At 40.9% G+C, this 21,576-nt stretch overlaps 1 protein-coding gene across 1 annotated transcript in view; it reads right to left on the reverse strand.

Moving 5' to 3' along the window:
• Nucleotides 1-21,576, reverse strand: part of LOC135213847 (ras GTPase-activating-like protein IQGAP1) — a 201,387-nt gene that overhangs the window by 11,013 nt on the left and 168,798 nt on the right. Inside the window, exon 23 of the mRNA XM_064247950.1 lies at nt 8,323-8,452. Coding sequence (XP_064104020.1) covers nt 8,323-8,452 — 130 coding nt within the window. The remainder of the gene's footprint in view (nt 1-8,322; nt 8,453-21,576) is intronic.

A 21,576-nucleotide genomic window follows, 5' to 3' on the forward strand; every position in this document is an offset into this window, starting at 1 on the left:
CTTTTGTTTGAGCCTTTCTTTGGGACGCTGAACAAGCGACCTTGAAATTTCAATCTCTTGACTCTGACTATAGCTCCTTTCTGAAGGAGGATCCCCTGCGTACTCTGTCAATCCTTGGAAGGAAGTTGACGGAAAGGTCTGGCTGGAGGTGGGTTCGTCAACCAGCTCCAACCCAGCCCTTTTGACACTATGCTCTGAGCCCACTGGCTGAAGTTCCACCGGTGGCGAAAGTGAAACAGCCTCCCTCCTACCTGAAGTTCCTCATTGGTTCTGGTAACCCCCTCTACCTCCTCTGAAGTGCTTTCCCCTATTATAGGGGGCTCCCGATCCTCTCCCACGAAAGGACCGCTTACCTCTGCCTCCCTTGTTCGAGCGGTCAAACTTCTGAGAAGCTTGACTCTCGAAGGCTGGATTGTAAGCTGGAGAGATGGCGTATGAGGTGGAGGGTTGAGGCTGAGGGGATATCACATAAATAGGCTGTGATTGACCTTTAGACGTAGAGGGCTGAGCTGTCTGTACTAACGGCACTGTAGGAACTTGTTGAGGGAAGCGCGGCTGCTTCTTTTGGTAAGGTTGGAAACGTCTAGGCTTCTTTTGACCCTTACCTCTTGGTGTCACGTCTTGCCTTCTCCTAGCCGTAAGACCCCAACGGTCCTTAAGGCTTTGGTTCAACCTCGTAGCCTCTGCTTGTACTTCCTTTACCATAGCCTCTGGGAAGAGATCTGCGCCCCAGATGTTAGAAGAAAGCAACCTATTCGGTTCATGCCGAATGGTTGCCTCTAGCAATACATGCTTTCTGCAATTTGTTCTAGCAGTGGCAAACTCGAACATGTCTGACTGCACCGTTTGAGTCAGGGCTTTGGTTATAAGCTTAAAAATTGGTTCTGAACCATAAGCCATGGTTGCTACCTCCGACTATAGCATCAGGTTGATTGACCTGGCTAGTCGTCCCTGTTTTCGAGTCAAAACTCCGTTGAATAAGACTATCAGGAAGCCTGGGCAGCTTTCACCAAACTGCTCCATAGCACAGTCAGGTTTTGGGTGTTTGCCAGCTGTAAAAAGTGTTAGGCAAATCCTCCCATAATTCTCCAATTGACGGGATCAAACGGAGAAGTGGGGTCTGCTTCTTTCAGCTGAGGCATGGGTTCCCCTTTCTGAGCTGCTGAGATGGTCGACCTCGCTATCTTGGTAAGGAAAGGGAGCGGGGTAGCTTCGTCCATCGTGAAAATGGTAAAGGGACTTTTGAATGGTTGGATCTTGGTATTCGAACAGTCCATGTCGTCTAGACATCTAAGCCATTCTCGTTGCCCTGGCCTGGTTCCCGAGAATAGAGGACTGTCTCCTTTGGTACCCTGTCATCTCTAACCATAGCCGAAGGCGTGAGCCTAGCGTAGCCTATGAAGGGAGGCTGTAGGCCTTCCGGGTAGAACTCGAAGTCCTCTATTCTTCGAGTTCCAAACTCCGGTATGGAGATGAGACCATCTTGGAAGGGGGCGTATGATGCTACTCTCCAAGGATTGTTGCATGGAGAAAGAAAGAAAATAGAACGGGTGGGCAGCGAGTCAGGCGGGGGAACGCTGAGATCCGCTAGTATTGGAGGTTGAGGGAGAGGCAAGAGGGGCTTCTCTTAGACCGGCTATAATCGTGTCCTGAGAAGTGATCCTGTCCGACAGGCGGGATATCATATGTTCCACACTCGTCTTAAGGAGTCCCACTAGGTCGCCACCCTGTTGCAACAGGCCAGCATGGTGTCCAAAAGCCGGAGCTGCTGCGGAGGTGGAGGGGAGACTCTGCATAGGCACCAAAGGTAGTGAAACTGGTGATACTGCCGGGGTGCGGGATTTCTCCTTAGGTTTGTTCTTTGAGGACTTTGAGCCGGAGCTAGACCCTTTAGACCTGTCTGGGCCGGGATTACGAGCCGGAGACTTGCGCGAGGAAGAAGACGAGGACGTCTTCTTCGAAGACGATGACGTCTTAGTCAAGGTCATATGTTTGGGACTTGATCTTAGGTCTAACCGAACGGGGAAGCCTCTGGAGGAGTATATAACTCATCACCCGTAAAGCCTGGAAGGATGGAGAGGTGCAGGGGTAGAAGAAAACAGGCACTCCCAAGGGAGACCCTTGGGTACCTGCAGTACTTACCTCGGCCAACAGGTCGTCTATACCTACCATAGGTTCAACATTTATATCCAGGGTTGCGACATCCGTGGAGATATCCTGGTCTTGTTCTGTTAAGGAGGCCGCCAGTTGTTGTTGGATAAAGGCAATAGAGGGGTCCGCCTCTACCGGGTCGACGTACCCAGTCGCCTTGCCTCCGGGAAAGATTAACAGAGCTAATCGCTTCTCCAGTATGTAGGGCTGACCCTTGGCGGCGTTCTTGCCAAAACCTCCGACCCAGGCCCGCAGGGTAGCCAATGCCGTATCTCTTACTGCTGGAGCCTGTAAGAGAGGGTATATTTTAGATTTGTTAAGAACCACTTACTTAAACTAAAACTTAGAATATAACTTAAACTAGATGCCTTAAGTTAAAGTAAAATAACGTAAACTTAAGTACTAAAGAAGCGGAGCAGCATGCGGAGATGGAATACTTACGCCTTCCAAAAGCTGGCTCACCAGATCGTAACATATGGTACACGTCTCATGGTACCAGACCTGGATGTCCCCGTGCGGAGTCGCGCATGGAGCATGGGACCGGCAAACTTCGTGTCCACAGGGGTCCTGAAGTGTAGCGGAACATCCCGGATGCTCACAGTTGGTGGCCTGTAAGTGGGAAGACACATGAGTATCTTAAAGGGGGAACACTTACAGACTAAGGACAAAGAACTCCGTTACATGCCGGAGCTCGGAAAAAATTTGGGCATAACCCCTCCCTGCATTGCCTGAATAGGCTATAATCCGGAGAGATCCGGTAAAATGAAAGGGAGGGGTAGGGATGGTTTAAGAAACTTAAGATAAACTTAAAGATAACTTAAACCTACATGCAATGTCATGCAATGAACCGGACTAGGTCCAGTGAAGCGGAGTGTAGTAACTCAGCAATACGGTACGGTTAGTAAAGACCTACTGTATGCTCCGGTCCAACTACGGTGGACTATACCCTTCCGCTGGATACCAGGGCTCCGATAGGGAGGAGCTCTAGTAAGGAGGGAAGGGCGAGATGACATACAGACTCGAGCTAGCCCGGAGCGGCAAGGAAGTAACGGAGGGGGGGAAGGCCAGGGCCCCCCACAACGTACCACCCGGCCGAGCCGAGAAGCGGAGAGGTCGGAACCAGTCAGGGACTGTCGGACTCCCAGGCCCCTCCGGTGGAGGGGAGAGGGGGAGCCAGGCTCGGGCATGCGGGGCGAGCAAGGACAGACCGACCCACCCCCACCGACTCTATGGGAGAGCGGGAGAGGGGGGAGGGGAGGGGGACTGGCAGGCGTTCTGGCTGACTCGTGATCACGTAGTGACCACGAGGCGGTAAACTAAGATACGTAACCAAGCCTAGGCAACCAATGATCAGAGAGAAGCTATCGGGAAGCAACCTGAACTGAAAAGCGGTAGCATATAGGCCCATAGGGCTAAACCAACTGATCAGAGAGAAGCTATGTGGAAGCGACCGAACTGATCAACGGTAGGCTAGGCTCTACGAGCCGGGACCTAGGCTAAGCCAGACGCTAACTAACCTCACAGTGACAAAACATATAAAAATATATATATAATAAAAATGAAAGAAAGAAGGTAAAATAGCAGGAGAAAAAATCCAGGAGTGTGCGACTAGCCCGAAGGCAAGTCTACCACTCAAAGCTAGTCATGGCCGATACTAAGAACCTGGACTAGGGTCTGGATAGAAAAAGCCTACATAAGGTGAAATACGTACATGTATAACCACTTGAGTAGACGTAATAAGGCGGATAATCAAAAATAGAGCGTAAAATAATAAGGGATGTTCTAGGTATGGGAGACCAAGAACGAACCCAACATGCGGCAGGACCATGCTGCCATGCTTCCAGCCCCCAGAGAACGATCTATACCTAAAAAACGGCAAATACCGTCTCGGGGACGGAAAAAACTCGCTAACCGTAAAAACTGAGTACTTAACTTAGCTGCTGCAATAGCTGCACGCTCCATTATCGAAAATCCGAAGAAAGGGCACAAAATATACAGAGAGAAAAATAACACGTGTTACTCGTACGAGCTAACTGAAAAGGATGGCCACTAGAGGCGCAGCAGTCGCAAGCATGGGATGGTGTAGTAGTAGTACGAGCTGCTCCCTCTGTGGGACGGCTCCCCTCTTGGAGGGTTTTGTAGTGGGAGATTTCTATTGGCATTTGGCTCGTGGTAGTGGTCTCACTCGCCTAGTGTTCATACCGACACCCTCCTAGAGGGTGAGCGAGTCAGTCATACTGACCTTTTTCTTTATTTTATTTATTCTCTGGTATGTGTTAGTACATTTACCCTAGAAATAATAGATTAAAGGATTATTTCGCGCAGCGAAACACGAGCTGAGCCAGATAGAAATATATATCATAATATAATATATATATAATTTTTTTATACGTAAAATATATATATTACATTCTTCGATTCTGGTACCAATACATAAATAAAAGGAATGCAGGTGACACTTCCTCTTTTCGCATACAATGAAATGTCTTATTATTATTTTATCATGCACACATTCAGATATATAAAAAATTGTAATAAATATAACACTAAATATAAAATAAATGCGGAATACTCACTCGTAATCCTGACTCTTCGTTCTATTCTTGTTTTCTCCCTCCTCCATTGAAGAGTCTTGCATTTTTTTCCACTCGACATGACGAGGTACAGGTGGAGGAGGGAGACGCGCGCCCTTACTGCTGATGGACCCGGCGGCCCCGTGCGCCCTCCCGCTGTCGGTTTTAGGGGGCGCGCTCCAATACATGACCTTATGTGGTACTTTCGGTCACACTCCCCTATCCTGCAAAGAGCAACTTTGCAGAGACGCAAAAGAAACCGGGTGTCTCTCCTTCTTGCCATTCATATGGCACACCCGGCACCGTTTCTGCCTTCGCCCTTCTAAGGCCTCCAGTATGTGTTCCCCTGGCTGCAGCCGACACGCAGGGTCCACTACCCAACGAGAAGCGGTGATGGCGGGGCCGGCAGCAAGAGGGGCTCGTCAGCAGGGGGCGGCGGCAGGTCGAGCGAAGTTGGCCCCCCTCCTATCTGCCCCCTTCCTCTAGGGCAGATCTGCAGCTCGGGGCAGGGGTCAGTTATGGAAGGGCCACTCATCGGGATCGAAGTTGATGAGGGCATTCCCGGCTACCTCTAGGAACTGTATGTGGGTCAACCTCGGAAGATTGTCACCGCGGTACCCACAGTACAGTATGTAGGCATTTTGGAGGGCCAACTGAAGGATGTATTTGAGGAGCTTCTGTGTCCACCTTCTGGTTCTCCTGGCGAAGGGATAGTACCGGATGAGCTGATCAAAGAGATCAAACTCCTCCCATGTGCCTGTTGTAGTGCCCAATGACAGTAGGCCGCCTCGTACGAAACTCCTCAAACACACTCGGCCCTGCCGACGTGTCTTCTTCCGCTGTACGCTCTCTTCTTGGATGGGTTCATGACTCGTCGTAATCATGGGGACGAGTCGGACACCCTTCCAACGATGATCGAAGACAGCGCCCTTCCGCCCCCCACTCTGTCTCTCCTCTTGCCAGGTGTTGCGGATGACTAGCGAACCTCTTGAGGACATTCGGGGCCCCCACCACCGCAACCAACCGAAGGGTCACCACTGACCCAGTGAACACCTGCTTCATACCAGTTCCTTGGGCCGGGATAACGAGTTATAATAATTATCCATAAACAGGTGTAATCCCTGGGTTACGGAAACGTCCCACAAGGTTGAATACAGTGTCACGCAGCGTGGAGAAGACCCCGGTATACACTGAAAAGTCCACAACGTATCCAGTGTTGGCCTCGGTAATGAGAAAGAATTTCACACCATATTTGTAAGGCATCATCCCCTCATCCAAAGACAGGTTCTTTCCAGGAATCACGAGATTACTACACCGCTCACGGATATAATCCAACACTGTACGCACTAAAATGAGGCAATCACTGTTATTCCGGGGTATGGCCCTTCCGGTTGAAGGCGTTGAAGTACCTGTCCAACGCCAGGAAATTATCACGGGACTAACGCCAGGCACATTCGGCATACATAAAAAAATATTTTCTCCTCCAATATTGGCCTGAACCGTCGACAGCAGGTGTCATACCAAAATAAATGTGGAGCCCCAAAAAATGCGCCATGTCAATGAGGTTGCAACCCCGCCAGTAATACGACAAGGTCGTCCTCAGCTCATACCGGCAGTACCGAGTGTAGTCCACCGTCTCGTGTACCAGGTATTCCAGCAATTCCCGCGTCAGGAAAAGCTGGATGAACCCCAAAACAGTCAGGGGTACTGGTACGGTCATCCCAGGGGTTGCCGTGAAGGGGTGCATATTAGGAGGGGTGGGGTCCTCCGTTCACCCCCCCCGTTGGCCCATCACCCTCACTTTTCTGTATCGTCCTCTGCGATAAAACTTGAGCCCGTACCCCTACCTCCCCCTCCTCCTCAGATTCCCTCTCGTTAGCACTGAACCCACTGAATTCGAGCTCACTTTTGGGATGTGAGCCTCGAACGGACATTGGGGGCAAATATTCATCCTCACTTTCATCGGGACTGATGTCCTCATCACTCGATGACCATCCGCCATCAAAATGAGGACTTGCGACATGTTCCCGATCAAGCTCCGAAAGATACTCGTCTATGTCCCTTGGTTGGAGGCCTCCCAAATGCCTACGAATACCCCTAAGGACGCCCACATGCTTCCTAGGGGTAACCAAAGGTATACGATGTGTTCCTGAAACACTTCCAGCCACACGTGGCCGCACAGAACGGCCTTGAGGCGCGGGGTCATGCTGGGTGCTTGGCCCTCGCCAGCATCCAGGTCCAAAACTCGCCTTACACGATCCCTTCCGACGGGTAAAACGCGCCTTTCACGGTTCACACGTCGTTGAGACATATCTACGAATGTCCTGTAGCAATACAAATGCTCAAAGTCTCGCACAAGTCCAGAAAAACACGCTTTTCATGAAAGATCGCTCTCGGATGGTGCGCTACTGATGCTGGCTGGAGCGAGAAGAAGGGATATCGAGCATGCGCACCTGGGTCACGCTTCAAAACAAAACAAGGCCTTGATCCGTGAACTCCCAGCATCCCCAAGGCGCGTGATTCAAAAGTTTTAGGTCCTGGTAGGCCTCTATAAGTATTTTTTCCGCGACTTTTAAAAAAAACTTTCGTATGTCGACGTAAAATACGTCCAGTCAGCACCCGACAGAATTTATCTCGACGTAAAATACGTCCAGTCGGCGTTTAAGGGTTAATCTATATTGATCTCTGATCTATAGCGAATAAAGTTATTGCATTAAGATATCTCAGTTCTATTCTATACATAACGCCATTTATAACAAATACGGTAATGTTGCACTGTAGTACGATGATCGAAATACAAGCCAAACAGATGTTATCCAGTTCGGTTGTACTTAAAAAACAAAACAAAAAAAAAAAAAAAAAAAAAAAAAAAAAAAAAAAAGTCGTTTCTGTTGTTCATGGCTATACACGTTCACGCAACGAGTATAACGTTAAAACCATACTTTCATCATTCATTCTTTTCCTTTTGCTGTTATTGAACACTTATGTAAACTAGAAGATGGAAAAAGTTAGGCCACTGTAATTTGATCTCTCATAAAATCGGACTATCGTAAGACTAATGATCGTAACCTGTACACTGTATAAACTTTATTATATCTTTACATACTCTAGACACCCACATGTACCTTGTACAGTCAAACATTCTATAGTACTATCTGCATAAATATATTTTGATTTTACTTTTGCGCCAGTTGTGGGATTTACGGGCCGCTTTGACTGGTCTAGAGTTTCGAAAGAAGGTGTGGCGGCGGCCGTAGGCTTTTAAAATTCGCTCAGCGTCGAAAATCGCTTGGCGTCGGTGGCCAGGAACGGAACCCCTGCCGCTAACCGAGGGCCGCCTGTATTCCAGATTTAAGCTATTCTTGTTTGTTGAATACAGAAGTTATTGCAATATTTGATTTCTTCCAATCTTTCTCTATTTTTTACTTCTGTGTTTTCATTAAGAATATTATAATTCAAGCATTCAATATGTACTTGTGCAATGTTTCTTACTACATTTGGTAGGCATGAAATACCAGATACCTGAACAACCATAGCCCTGATGGTTATGATAATTTCTATTTGATAAATATCAGTTTAATGTAATCATGTAACTTACCTTCTGAATCATGGGCCCGAGCATATCCCTAAGTGTTGCATGGCCAGCCCCTTTTCTAATAAAGGAAACTATCATCTTTATCACAGGTGGGCTTCCAGAAACAATGTCACTAAGCCTTAGAACTTTACACCTGCAAAAATGAACAAATTCAAAAGAATAAAAAATGATTAAATATTGCTTAATATTGGATACTAATACCTTAAATTTAAATTTCTTAAAATAAAGCTAAAATAATCCTGAGTTGATGCTAGCCACTCCAGATCAACTCTAACAAATTCCAAAACTATATGATGTGAAAAAACCAATTAAAAATTAAGTAACTTTTACCAGTAGCTGACTATAAGACTACATTTCCCTTCAATTACTCTTTTAATACTGTACATGTACATAAACATTCCACAACCAAAAATTGATCATGCAATTAATATTACTTTTTAATACATGTACAAAAATATTCCACAAATAAAAATTGATAATGCAATTAACATTATCCCTTTTAATACTTGTACATAAAAATTGATCAAGCAATTAATAATGCATTTTAAATATATATACACAAAAATTCCACAATAAAAACTGACCGTGTATTAATATCAAAATTTTTATAAAATTATTTGGATACTTACCTATTGTTCAGAGTAGCTAATATCTTTGTACCATTAGTTGCGATCAGCATTCAAAATAAAACAAAATACAGTAGAACTAAGACTTTGAACTTAATCAGTTCCAGAAGGCTGTTCAAAGTATGATTTGTTCAAAATATGAAACAAATATCCCCATAAGAAATAAAGGGAATCAGAAGTTAAATTAAGAGTGTAAAATAATGAAAAATTATATTTTTATAAGACTAGATTTTGTATATACTTACCTAGTAATTATATAGCTAAGAGTATCTACTTCATGGGAGCATAAGTTCAAATTTTGTGGGTAGTGCTTTGACAGCTCAGTGTAGGTGTACAGTGCCATCCCCTTACGGCAATACTAGGAACGACTTGGCTAATCACATCATTCTGTTTTATGCATAATGTCCATTAGAGGGGAGGTGGGTGGGCTCTGATCATATAATTACTGGGTAAGTAATATACAAAATCTAATTTTATTATAAAAAAAAAATATCATTTTTGTATATGTGACTTACCCAGTAATTATATACTGATTCCACACTGAATGGAGGTGGGATCATGGACATATTCTACTCCAAAGCATTAAATCATGTAATGAATTTGAAATAGAAAAGTTGCTAGCATTGAAAAAACAATGCTTGTCATTCCTATGAGTTAAGATAGGTATGCAGATGAATAGCTACTGCCTCTGGTTCTCATCTTAACTTGTAGTGGTGTGGCGGTAGAGCCAAAGGTTGCCACCTACTTAGGGGAAACTTTGCAGCGAGGACGACGGTCCTATGGCTAGCTAAGTATGTAGGTGCCGGCCCTTGCCTTGGGCGCAGCACCTCAAAAAAACCAGAAAACGCTGACACCTACACTGAAAAAAAGTCAAGACCCATCCTCTAAGAGTGGTGGGTTCTCCAGGTACACTGTACCCCCTGGCTCTCCAAACTCAGCACCTTGCTGAAAAGGTGAAGAGATAATAATAGGAGAACATCCAATGCTTCCTTCCATGATGCCATGCCAGTCACTAAAATGGTCAAGAGATACTGAAAAAATTCAACTTTTTAAACATACATAAAACATAAAAGCGAAGATCACTCATGCCTCCGGATGTTAGATGGCAGAATGGGCGCAAAGAACAATCAACGCCTGAAAACTAAGGAGGCAGAAGTAGTTCTAAGATCTGTGATGGCTGACCAGAGATCCGAATTAGCAGTTAAACCTTGACAGCAGAGAAACAATATTAATTCAAACAGTCACACACAGAAACACTCACTGAGAAGGCAAGTCACTGCTCCTCATGTGACTTTGTAGGCTGAGTTGCCTGGTAGCACATTCCACCTTGGAATGCATTTGTCTTGTAGAGTCATCAAGTGCACGACAGATACCCTCGAGCAGCTACATGATAACCGCAACAAGAGGGAATGAAATCCCTCTGTTCGGTGATCATTCCAATTCTGTGGTGTTATTGCCAAAACACCACTAAAATAAAGATAAACATCGGCCACTCTTGGAAGGCCCGGAAGACTGTCCTGAGTTTCAGAAAATTAAGAGAAGATACTATTTGTCTCGGTCACACACCAGAAGTATTAACTTACAGGCATACGTCTATTACTCAAACGGTACAGTTGCAAACAGATGAGTCATGAGAATATACAAGTACTACGTATATTCGTAGGCTCCTGTCGACCATGCATCAGCCTAATTCTTCACTTCGAAGAGAAAAAGAATAAGGACTGGAAACAGACCTCCTTCATTCTCTAATGAAGAGAGCATAGGTGAACCTATCCTGAAGGAAAGCTTCTATGACGATAACAGGACACTGAAGATGACTAGTTCATACCGAACTGGTTGTTCCTAAAACAGAAACACTGATTGGAAAGATCCTATGATCGAACCAAGAACATAGGCTCTCACATCCGAACTCTGTAGGAGAGTAATCCGTAGATTCCTCTTATTCAGGATGACTGTTCTTGTCCGCTCTTCCCAGAACTAATGGGAGCGCCAATAACGCACATGATCATCAACTTGCAATAAAGATAGCAATCGAAAGACATAGGAAAACTGATTTTCCTAAGCGAAAAAGACATTTCCTGAAGGGAGAACAAAGGTTTTCACCCATCAAATGGAGCATTTTCTTCCTACAACTGGTTCGAAAGTGGGAATGCAAGAGAATAGAAAAAAATTGACTGCACCAAAAGATGGCGAGAACTTGCTATTTCTTGCCCCACATCTTTCTTCGGGATTGAAACTTCACGATGAAGACTACAGTGGGCCGCCCCATATTCACGTTCTCCGGATTCGTGGATTTCTCTCTGGAATGTTTCCCTGCATTATTCGCGGAAAATTCGCCTATTTGTGGTATTTTTCTATGAGAAATATCCACTAATTCCTGTTTTTTATATCAATTTCATCATACAATGCACTTTTTGTGATAAAACTATTAAAAAACCAAGTATAAACAATTTTAGTGGATTTTTCTTGAGTTTTAACTAACAAAATAGGAGGTTCTAAGCATTTTTATAGGGATTCCAACAATTTGCGGGTTCTGACTATTCACGGGGGGATCTGGTACGAAAAACTTCTTGACTCTCGTGATGTCCTGTTCAAATGGTGGCTAACGAAAGATCACCTAACGAAAGTGAACGAGGAGACTGTTGTCGGGCGTCCAATAGGAACTGCCAGACTACCAACAGCTGTTGCCAGGTGAAGAGTGGAAAAAACGCTGAACGAACTGAAGCAAGGAAGTGGACACCTCCGATGGCACAGAGGCAGAGCACCTGGACGGGGAACTGGTGCTCGACAAAGAAGGCCGTACGACAAAGATTCAAGCGGCTAGGCTATTGGACGCAAAAGGTCGCTTACGATGCTTCCAATATCTAAGTGCTGGCACAAGACGTCCAAGATTAGTACTAATTAAGTAAAGTAAGTAACCTCTTTAAATCAATGACTACTGATGACCAGTTTGACTGAGGGGGAAATAAAACTCCCATCGGACTCCCTCAGACGAATCAGCTGAGTCGCAAGTTGAAAATTGACAGAGTTGGATCAGCTGAGTCGTGAGTCGAACATCAACCGAGTCGAATCAGCCGAGTCTCGAGTTGAAAAACAGCAGAGTCGGGTCTGCAGTCGCGAGTTGAATGAACATAGGCTGTGAGGAGTCGGACAAGCAGAACTGCAAGGTTGCGAGGTTTTATTGACCGAAGAATACCTCTTCAAAGGTCGAGAGACCAAAGAATCACGTCATCAACGCAATCTATTAGGTGACAAACCACTGGAATAAGACTACAACTGTACACTGTCACTGATACACCTTTCCAGCAGCGTTGGGTTGAAACCTATACAGTGGGGCCTCGCTTAGTCGCGGATCAGCAATCACGGATTCAGTTAATCACGGGTTTTTCCTCGGACCACTTCTCAATCTATATCACTGGTATGAATCGCAGCATCGGGGGCTTGTCCGTTGTAGGCTAAGCCTCGTCCGGTTCCGATAACCAGCAAATGCATGAACAGATTCACATTATGATATTAACTGACAATAAAGGTAATAAAACCATTCTCACCTTATATATTATTGGCATATCTTCACAATATTATAGCCTATTCATGGAATAATTCCACATCATTGACATCAACTTGTAGTTGAACGGCCAGCAGAAATGTAAACGTTGAGTTACACTTAACAGCACCTTTGTCATTCTTAACCTTTTAGAAATGTTAATAGTAGTAGTGTAATTACAGTAGTAATAACATTTAGGAAAACATTAATTTTCAATTCGAACTTCATTATTGTTTTGGTATAACGTAATCAACTTCTCTGAACACTGCAGTCATACAAACGATAATTGTCATAGATTATCGTATTGTTGTTTGCGATTGGCGACGAAGCGTAAATGTAATAAAACCATTTTTACCTTATATATTATTGTCATATATTCATAATAAAATGCATATCTTATATATTATTGGCATATCTTCATAATAAAAAGCCTCTTCAAGGAATAATTCCTTGGGGAATGCATTTTTCAAAAGACAAAAATACACTTTACATGTTTACAGCATGCAATGATTACTTTATTTTGATGTGATTACATTAATATTACAGTATGGTACTCTAAGCAGTACAATAACTATTTTTTTATCATAAATGTATATTCATTCATGAAAAAAATACGTATGACAACCGTGACGTCACCAAACCTAGTCTCGTTGGTACATACTATTTTTACACAATGTGAGTAGTTACACCGTTCTACAAACTACTTATGTATTTTTACGTAAGTATCCTCTAAATTCTGTCATAAATAACTTTACAGTGTTCCCCCCGTATTCGCGGACTCACACATTCGCGGATTTTTCTTTGGAATCTATCTAGAAATTATTCGCGGACGGACTCGCCCATTCGCGGAATTTTCCGACAAAAATAATCACTAATTAGTGTATTTTGATGTTTATTTTCATGACTAAATACATTTTTATGATACAAAAATGATTTACTAATTTTCAAATATTAATTTTGATTAATACTGTATTAGTAAGTTTAATATGTTTAAATGATATCACATAATAAAAATAATAATTCTCTCTCTCTCTCTCTCTACTACTACAAAGATATATGTTTTTTTGTATGATGAATAAATGATTTATTATTTTCAAATATTAATATTAATTTATACAGCAATAATATCAATTCATTAAAGAAAATACCATAGTGAAATAGTAAGATTTTAGCTTATAAATTTAAAAAATTATGGAAGAATGAAGGAAATCCCAGTCAGATTCTTTCTCTAACTCAAGGTACTAAAACTCAGATATACGTATCAAGTTAAGTGACCGGAGGGGGAAGGAGCTGATTTGTGGCTGCTATCACGTGGGCATGAAATTTCCACCCTCTCTCTCTCTCTCTCTCTCTCTCTCTCTCTCTCTCTCTTTTACTGAGATGAGAGATTTTTATGGTACATATATGCGTAATATGTTTATTAATATTTTCAAATAATAATAATAATTACTGTAATTACAAAAATCATATGTGAAAGTATTTTACAAATACTACGATAATCTCTCTCTCTCTCTCTCTCTCTCTCTCTCTCTCTCTCTCTCTCTCTCTCAAAGCGACATATGAATATAAATTCATTAAAGAAAATACTAAAGTGAATTAGCAAGATTTTAGTTTATAAATAAAAGAATTACGTAAGAAGAATGAAAGAAAATGCTTCATTACCCCGCATCTCTCTATAGAATCTCAGAATTCCAGTAGCAAGCCGAGTTGGGACTGGTCCACAGCTGTGCTGCCATATGCTTACGATAATGTACTCTCTCTCTCTCTTTTACTGAGATGAGAGAATTTCTATGGTACATGTGTATGTTTATTAATATTTTTGCATAATAATAATAATAGTAATATAACTATATTCAAAATTCATATGTGATAGTATTTTAAAGAAGTACAATAATCTATCCACTTTCACTCTTTTAAATAAGGAAAACCCTCTCTCTCTCTCTCTCTCTCTCTCTCTCTGCTATTGGCTGTTTATATATTTCTAATGGTAAAATGTTTAAGATTACTTTAAAATGATATTAATAATACCAATTCAATGGTATATTTGATGTAGGATAATACTTTAAATAGACATTTGGTATTTGTGACTTCACATTTCCATTGTTCCACTGTAAAAAGAAAATGGATGTCTCAAATAGTAACAGTATGAAAGAAAACGTGCATGACTGAATACTTATGGGGGGACTGAATTATTTTCACATACGTAACTAAGTCATTCAGTACGTACATAGTATGTATTTATGTATAAACATAAAATGTAAGATTTACTTTAAAATAGTATTAATAATATTTCAAAGATTAATATGAACCATAATAGGATATTTTAGTTTTGTAAAGATCTGATGAAGGATGGTCTTTAAGGGATACTTTGTATTGCATGTTTAGGATAGGGGTTTATGAGCATTTTTAGAGGGGGTTCCAAACATTCGCGGATTTTAACTATTCGCGAATATGGGGGGACCACTGTACTTAACTTTTTTTGTGGAGCCCAAATACTATGTATATCCCCAGAAAATTAACGAAATCTTGAATTTTATCATAGAGCAAGATTCACTAATTACTGTGTTTTCTTCTTCTTTTCATGACTAAATGCATTTTTAGGATACACTCATTTACAAATTTTCAAATACTATGAATGTAAATAGCAAAATCTCTCTCTCTCTCTCTCTCATCCTGATCTATTATTCTGTGATTTACGAAACTGCTTCAATACAACTTTTATAGTCGACTCAATGATTTTCACATTATAACAGTATACAAAAGAATATCTTATCACTATCCATGTTTCATTTCTTATCACCATAAAAATATTTAAAATACAAATTTCATTGTGTTATTCTCCAGCTAAGCTAGTAACAGTATTCTCGTCCTAAGCTGCTCTCTCAAGCTATTCAACAGTTACTCTCATCCCAAGCTGCTCTCTCTCTCTCTCTCTCTCTCAATGAAATATGAATTACTGTATCATAATATCATAAACTATTACGTACAAAGTTAAAAATAATAATAATTCCATTAATAAATTAGTTTCTTTTAGCAACTAAATTGTTTTCCAAAATAATTTTTTCGGTAATAAACGTCCATCAGCTGATTCTAAACGTAAACAAAAGACAAAAATAGATTTTTATTGCTGTATTTTGCTGTTTATACATTAATATTATAGTTGGGTGCTGTAATCATTACAGTAAATCATGTTTTTTTTTATCATAAATATGTTCATTCACGAAATAGATATACTATGTACTTTTAGTTTGGTGCAGCAGCCAAATCATGAAAATAGAAAGGAATTGTTAGGTAATTATACTTTTGTTTGCTGATCTGATGAAGGGGAAATTGAAGATAGGAAAGAATAACTTTGAAACTGTCTTGAATTTAGTTTAAGGTGATAGTTGAAGACATATTTGGTGCTTGAACTAAAGTGGGCAGTTATAAACTACATTGAAACAATGTGGTCTTGGGTGGGTTAATTAAATTAAAGTAGGCAGTTTAAAGCAATTTTTAGTACCAGGATAACACGGGTATTTACTTATCACGGGGGGTTCTGGGCCCTATCCCCCAGCGATTAACGAGGCCCTACTGTACACTCATGACAGGTTCGACTGAGGGAAAAAAATCCTTCCTCACTTCACATCCATCAATGACTGTCTGCAATACCTGGGAAAAGCTACAGGTTCGACCGAGGAGGTAACTACTGGGGCAACCCCTTCGGACTCCCTTCGACTACCAGTATGTTCTCTCCTCCTAGGCTGTTCTTGGCTATGAGAAGGAGCAGGACAGTGACTTCAAGTCTAGAAGATCCGAGGGGCCAGATAGTCACCTCCTCTACACATCCAGAAAGACGCCTTTCCAGAGGCTGTCTGCCGATAACTGGGACCGACAACAGGTTCGACTGAGGGAGTGACTACCTGTATGCAACCCCGACCTCCCTTGGACCTCCTGTATGTCTTCTCCCCAGTGCGGGGGAGCGGGACAGTGACCTTTGTCTAGGAGAATCGAGGGACAAGTAGCCACCTCCTCCACTGCTCAACACTTCACTGTTACATTGATAAATTCACGATAATCGAAATAAAATGCTGGCAAAGGCATGGGAAGGAGGTGATAGAACCAGGAGTGGGAGCAAATGACTGATATAAAAGGGTTAGCAGGAGAGAAATGACATCAGCTTTGGGAGGCATGAGGCGAGTCGGAAGGGAGGCGAACACTGGACGTTAGGCAGGCATAGGCGCATGAAACATTGGCCAGTCATTGTCAACACAAACACTGGGTGCTCAGCAGTCACTGGCGCCTGAAACACTGGGCACTTGGCAGCCACTGGAGCCCGAAAACTAGACACTAACCAGCCACTGGTGCCTGAAACACTGGGCATCCAAGGGTGGATGCTTTGACAGCAGATGTTTCAAATAAGTTGGCCTTATGTCAGCTTGGGCTTTTGTTCCTAAACAGAAAAGAGGCAAGATGCCAATGTCTCTGGAAATCTCAGTTACTTACTACTATATGCAAATAATCAATCCGTAATCGATTACAGTAAATGAAATTTTGGTAACTAGGCAAGAAGGAATGCTAAAAATGTATGAATAACATTAGCATTTCCTTTACTCAGTCCTTGTACAGGCGGCCCTCGGTTAGTGGTAGGGGTTCCGTTCCTGGCCACCGACGCCAAGCAATTTTCGACGCCGAGCGATTTTAAAGCCTACGGCCGCCGCACACCTTCTTTCGAAACTCTAGACCAGTCAAAGGCGCCGTAATCCCACAACGGCGCAATAAGTAAAACTATATTTATGCAGTATAGTACTATAGAATTTACTGTACAGTACATGTGGGTGTCTGGAGTATGTAAAGATATAATAAAGTTTATACAGTGTACAGGAAGCTGTAGTGTTCAGGTTACGATCATTAGTCTTACGATAGTTCGATTTTATGAGAGATCAAATTACAATGGCCTAACTTTATCCATCTTCTAGTTACATAAGTTCAATTACAGCAAAAGAGAATGATGAAAGTATGGTTTTAACGTTATACTTGTTGCGTGAACGTGTACAGCCATGAACAACCGAACGAGAAACGACTTTTTTTTTTCTTCTAAGTACAACCGAACTGGATAACATCTGTTTGGCTTGTATTTCGATCATCGTACTACAGTGCAACATTACCGTATTTGTTATAAATGGCGTTATGTATAGAATAGAACTGAGATATCTTAATGTAATAACTTTATTCGCTATATATCAGAGATCAATATAGATTAAAGATCAATCGGGAAATATACTGTTAAATTTAAACCTAGTTATAACTGAAGAAAACTGTTCAAGCTGCTAATGACTATTATCGTACATCGGCAACAAGGATAAAACTGCAGTAAACATCTGCCATCACACACAACTGTAGATAAAATTGGGAGAAAATCATTTTAATCAAAACTACTGTGCTTGAAAGAACACATTTTACTGTTGGTTTCACGCCGATATAAGATACATAACGTAAATTTGTATTACGATGATATAAAGGATTATTGCGAATGGAATCACGTAATTTTTTACGCAGTAAACATGCCGCCAACGTAATCTGTTAACGAAAAAAAAAAAAGTAGTTTACATTCACAACGAGACATATTCAATAAATATTTCCACCTAAAAACACGCTGTATAAGGAAAAATAACTTTGTCTCATATAAGTCAAGTATATAGATATTCGTTTATGCTAACTAGAAGCAAGAGCATTCGCTCAGAATTGCGTTATGGTGAAACAAACTCGTATTCATCAGCTGATTTCAAACCACAACATTGGCCGCTCCGCGGAATACGGGCTTAAGTTTGCCGTAGTATTTTAAAATACAATAATATGAGAATACATACAATATTCTTGGATACAGTGAAATAATGTATAAATTTTTAAAGAATTTCTGGAAAAGATGCATAATTAATAAAATAACACAATGCATTTTTCGGAACTAGCGGACAAGAACGATCATGAAAAACCATCCCCTGACAACGTGGAGCGTACTTACAAAGGCTGCCTTAATTTGTATCTTATTTCTGTACAAAAATGAAAATACCTTTACGTAATATATTTTCATACACATTTTAAACATAAAAGCATAAACATTTAAAAAATCGACACATCGATCGCTAAATTTGCACTCTTTTTAACTCGATATTTTCGGAAGAGCGGTAGACGGCGGCATACAAGAACGAACTTGAAAAAAACATCGTAGTCGATAACTTGAAGGGGTTTCAAAAGCTGCCTTTTTATCATGTTTCTGCACAGAAATAAAAATACCCTATTCGTAATACATTTTCATACACATTTTAAACATAAAAGCATAAACATTTATAAAATCGACATATCGATCGCTAATTTGCACATTTTTAAATCGATATTTTCGGAAGAGCGGCAGGCGGCGGCTTACAAGAAAGAACATGAAAAAACATCGTATTTGATAACGTGAAGGACAGTTTCAAAAGCTGCCTTTGTATCATATTTCTGTACAGAAATAAAAATGCCTGTCACGTAATACATTTTCATACACATTTTAAACAAAAGCATGAACATTTATGAATCGACACATCCATAGCTAAATTTGCACTTATGTAACTCGATATTTTCGGCATAGAACAGCGTCAGAGGCATATATTTTACCCTAATACCTACGTAATAACTCTCCATAAAATTTGTTAATATAATTTGCATAACCTTTATGGTCTGAACGGCATTTCTACATATGTATGAACTCGTTAGACAACGGCGCTAGCGGCGCTGTTAACTGAAATTTGTGCCGTAAAGATACCTTTTAAATGCCTTATTTTTTTAATGAATATTTTTGACAACCGCCGTAAAACCAATTCGCCGTTGAGTGATTGCGCCGTTAACTGCGGGCCGCCTGTATTAAATAATACAAAATGACGCTCGGACAGACTAGAGGCGAGATGCCGGCATCTCTGGTGTTCTCAGTTACTTATTACTGTAAGAAAATAAGCGATCAGTATCAATTATTATCTACTTTATATGAATTTCTGGCATCTATGGAAACGAAGGCATTCCTATTTCTATCAAATCGCGTACATGTATGTGTACATTTTGTATAATGTAACAAAACAAATTCCACTCTAGTTAATAATCAAGGAAAAAAAAAATTAATTACAAATATATGAAATAGCATTTCATATATTCAGAAAAGTATTGAAAATTAACATAAATGTATATATGTTTATGCTCTGAAATATCAAGAATTCAAAGTAATCAAATTCAACAACCGATTATGCACTCTTGGTGGCCTAGGTCGTAACCCGCTAATTAACTTGGGTGGCCTGAGCTCCAGTCTGACACCGAAGTACTGCTGAAGCAAAACCCAGTAGTTAATTAACACTTTCTTATCTGTATAGTTTGAGCACTGAGCCTACCTGAGACCCAAGGTGTCTGGGAGCGCTCAACAATGCGAAAAAATCATTTAGAAAATTCGGCAAAAATAGAAATTTTATTCAAACGTTCATTTTGCTGTGATTTTTTCTTAAATGTTTATATTCTATGGTGGAATAGTCAGAATAAGAGTCCCAGCCCTCTAAATATGAAAAAATGTGAGTTATTTAATGAAAAAAAAATCTTTGATTTTATATTTTCGTTCATAGCCCAAAAACTATAAAAGTCAGGCGAATGAATTATTTTTAATGAGAAAGCCAACAAAATTCTCTAAATATTGACAATGGAAAACGAATAAGTCCAGCTGGTGAAAAAATTGATAGAAAAGAGGGTAAGAAACAGAGCGCTCTGCCCGGCGTATGGTGAGAATTATCGCTAGAAAACATTTTTTTTTTTTTAAGAACCCTATCTCAGTTATTTTTCTTAGAAATTACTTTGTAAATATACAAAAATGTACAGGAAAGGTTGAGGAATAAAGTGAGTCAAGAAAAATGGCTTTGGTAATGGCAACAGTTTTATTTTGACATTATAAGTTGATCGAAATGAAAAAAATTTTACTGTTGTCAACATTATCGTTTGTAGCTCAAAAGCTATAACAATTAGGCGAATTAATTATTTTTTATGAGAATGCCAACACAATTCTCTAAATATTGACATATAAAACGATGAAAAACGAATAAGTCCAGTTGGTGAAAAAATTGATAGAAAAGAGGGTAAGAAACAGAGCGCTCTGCCTGGCTTATGGTGAGAATTATCGCTAGAAAAAATTTTTTTTTGAAGAGCCCTACCTCGGTTATTTTTTTTTTATAGAAATTTAGTTTGTAAATATACAAAAATGTAGAGGAAAAGTTGAAGAATAAAGGGAGAGTCAAGAAAAATGGCTTTGGTAATGGCAACAGTTTCATTTTGACGTTATAAGTTGATCAAAACGAAAAAAAAAAAAAAGTTACCTTTGTCAACATTATCGTTCGTCCTCCCACTCCAGACGTAGCAGTTCCATGGCTTTCTTGGTTGGGGTAAGGTTAATCCTACGAGCTTTCCAAAAAAAGTCATAATCCATTAGCAGCCTCCTTATCTGGAGATTCAGAGCCCTGCCTAAAATCTAAACGTCTCTTATGGGATGCACTAACGAGTTTTGCGCTATTTTTACCGTAAAAACTTTGCGAATGCATATCAGAAAATTGTTCTCTCATGACGTCACTATGTACACAAACACACGTGTGTACAGGAACTACTTGGCTGGCGTATTGATACCCAAGTTACACGGTCCAAGGTATGATCTAGCCTATGGAAATTGCTACTTGTCCGAAAAAAAGAAAAAAAAATTTACCCCAACCACACGTACAAAAAATTTCAGTAAATTTTACGTAAAGCTACGTCAGTCAGGTAGGAAGGGGGATATGGCATTTTGCATACTATTATGTCAACTGGATATGAAAGTGTTAATACTCGATTGATGGGACAATCTGCCTATGACCTCCCGCAGCCAAACAATCACACTATTCTCTCCTTAATACATTATCAACCTCCACCTTTGTCTCTGCAAAGGAAAGTGATGAGTATTGGCCTAATTGCCAACATTTGGCCTAAAAAAAAAAAAGGTTTTGACATTCACAAATTACCTTTAAGGTAATTATATTTACCGTTGGTTTGCGACTAGTCTATGATCGGTAAACA

Source organism: Macrobrachium nipponense, chromosome 43, assembly GCF_015104395.2.
Source record: "Macrobrachium nipponense isolate FS-2020 chromosome 43, ASM1510439v2, whole genome shotgun sequence".
Lineage (NCBI taxonomy): Eukaryota > Metazoa > Arthropoda > Malacostraca > Decapoda > Palaemonidae > Macrobrachium > Macrobrachium nipponense.